Source organism: Sinocyclocheilus anshuiensis, unplaced genomic scaffold (genome assembly GCF_001515605.1).
Source record: "Sinocyclocheilus anshuiensis isolate Anshui unplaced genomic scaffold, SAMN03320099.WGS_v1.1 scaffold24, whole genome shotgun sequence".
In the NCBI taxonomy this organism is placed as follows: domain Eukaryota; kingdom Metazoa; phylum Chordata; class Actinopteri; order Cypriniformes; family Cyprinidae; genus Sinocyclocheilus; species Sinocyclocheilus anshuiensis.
The window spans coordinates 704,082-706,612 of record NW_015557090.1 but is presented as its reverse complement, the minus strand read 5'-3'; the positions used below and the strand labels follow the sequence as shown (position 1 = coordinate 706,612).

Here is a 2,531-nt window from a genome sequence, read left to right as displayed (position 1 = left end):
ACGTTCGCTTTCAGTGCTATCAGGCTAAAGTTAGCATTTTCCAAGATCTCCTACTGCACCTTTAAGTTTATTCGTTTATGTTAAAACTGTGTCATCCAAATGGATGTATATTTTATATGCAACTCAAATACATAAATCTTTTAAAGAATATTATAGCAAAATAACATGGTATTACCGTCACTGCATCCCACTATAATATATTTTTCTTATTGCAAATGAAGTCAGAACAAGAAGGGAAAAACAGCAACAGCACAGGGGTGATGTGACCCTGGTTTGGACTTTGTTGCATTTTGCACACCTACCTTAACAACTCTGTTATCCAGGGCTTTTGTGTGCTCCTCAAACTCCTCGCCGATGGTGAAGTCGACCTCATAGTTTCTGAAGGTGCTGAGTGTTTTGGTCTCAAATTTGTCTCCGTTCTGCACAATGACCTTAGTCTGCTTGAGATGCACTGCGATCTTACGGGTGGCAAAGTCAATGTCTGTAGGAGAGGAATAGAATGATATATTAAAGTCTCAAAAAAGAAAGATCAGCACGATCCAAGTAGGAATGTGCGAAAGTATTAAAAAGAGGCTTTGAAATCACTTATATTTCATCCTGTGATGCAACAGACTGACAGAAATATTCATACACTGGGACAAAGGTGGCCGAAGTGTTCAAGTTCGCTCAACTCCCACCTTTATCAAAGCGACTGATAAGATACTATGACCTTTGACCCTGAAACAAGCAACCCACTTATTGACTCATTTCTTGCACAAGTAAAGATACTCAAAGTTTTTTCTTCATTTAAATTCGTTTATTAATTAACAATGATTTTATTTATTTAGTTATTTACCTCAAGTCATCTAAAAATGCTGCAAAAGCCTGGTCAGCATTTTTATTACTATTAAGCACAATGAGTACATGCAATAAAATCTGTTGCAAAATGAATATTCTAAATTTATGCAACCCCAGTGCATGATGCATGAAACGTCTTACACCGCTATTGTGCGCTATATCCTCTTTTTTACCCTGAGATTTTGTAACAACTGCATTTTCATTTTCAAGTTTATGGTTTTTATATTTTATTTTAATCGTTAATGTCAAGTAATGCATTTTTTTTGTTATTTTAGTTGTAGTTAATGATAATAACCCATATAAAGTCTTAAATATGAAGTGAGTGCATGCATTCAGATCTGTTGCAAAATGAAAAAAAAAAAAGACATGAAATGTATTATTTTGCACTACATCGTCTTTGCAGCAATTGCACATTCATTTATACATGGCTACGGTGAACTCTGTCCGCTAAGAACAAGATAACCTATATGTAGATATAAGAGCCTGATCTGCATCTCTGGTGTGTAAATGCTCCTGTTGATAACTTTAGGATTCCAGCAGGCATTCAGTAAAAGAAATCACATACCCAGAGCCTTCATGACATCCTCAAAGTTGTCATTGCTGACCATCTCCCACGTTCCATTGAAATCAGCCGGCATTGTTAAGCTGGAGGTCGTGTGAGTAGAATGAGGTGAGCCACGGCCTTTTATTGCGGTGTGAGTGATCAAATGAACTGTACGAACAGAGTTCTTCTGATAAGTCCCTTTATCTTCATTGAAAAAGGGGTGGGCTTTATTAAGGGGATGTACTCGTGTCAGCATTTAATATGGTCTGAGAGAAAGATACAGACAAGTTGCTTATCACTCAAATAGCTTTATGCTAGTAGCTTTGTTTGCAATTAAAATATTTTATTAAACATACAAAATATAAGCATTTTCACTACTGGTCTCAGACTTAATATAAAGTCTTACTTTATGTTTGAGGTCGATACGATTTTTTAAATATTTTTGAAAGAAATCTCTCATGTTCGCCAAGGCTGCATTTTTTTAAATTACAAGAAAAAGTACCAATTAAATAATAGTAAAAAATACAATAGAAACAGTAATACTGTGAAATATTTTGACAGATTAAAATAACTGTTATAATATATTTTAAAATAGAATTTATTCCTGTGTTGCAAAGCTGAATTTTCAGCATCATTTCATGACATCCTCAAAGTTGTCATTGCTGACCATCTCCCACGTTCCATTGAAATCAGCCGGCATTGTTAAGCTGGAGGTCGTGTGAGTAGAATGAGGTGAGCCACGGCCTTTTATTGCGGTGTGAGTGATCAAATGAACTGTACGAACAGAGTTCTTCTGATAAGTCCCTTTATCTTCATTGAAAAAGGGGTGGGCTTTATTAAGGGGATGTACTCGTGTCAGCATTTAATATGGTCTGAGAGAAAGATACAGACAAGTTGTGTAGATATTGCAGGTGTCATGAAATTTTAAAGCTGTGAAAGCAGTATCCCACACTTTGTCATGTTATACTTCCTCATAACTAGTTTAATCAGCAGTTTTCAAATAATCTTGTGGAATTATTGTGCATTAGAATTCTAAAGTTTAAAACAATTTTCTAACATTCTTTGGAACATTCCCTAGTCTAAAGTCCAATACAAACTTGTGGAGTTCAATAACAGCTGTTATTGAACCAAAAGGGGAAAAAACCAAATA

At 35.3% G+C, this 2,531-nt stretch overlaps 1 protein-coding gene across 1 annotated transcript in view; it reads right to left on the bottom strand.

The window, feature by feature from the left end:
• LOC107677068 (retinol-binding protein 2-like) overlaps positions 1-1,567 on the bottom strand; it is a 3,670-nt gene extending 2,103 nt beyond the window's left edge. Inside the window, exons 1-2 of the mRNA XM_016471854.1 lie at positions 1,403-1,567; positions 303-481 (exon numbers count right to left, since the gene is read on the bottom strand). Of these exons, the coding sequence (XP_016327340.1) occupies positions 303-481; positions 1,403-1,475 (252 nt within the window). The 5' untranslated portion in view covers positions 1,476-1,567. The remainder of the gene's footprint in view (positions 1-302; positions 482-1,402) is intronic.
• Between the last annotated feature and the right edge of the window lie 964 nt (positions 1,568-2,531).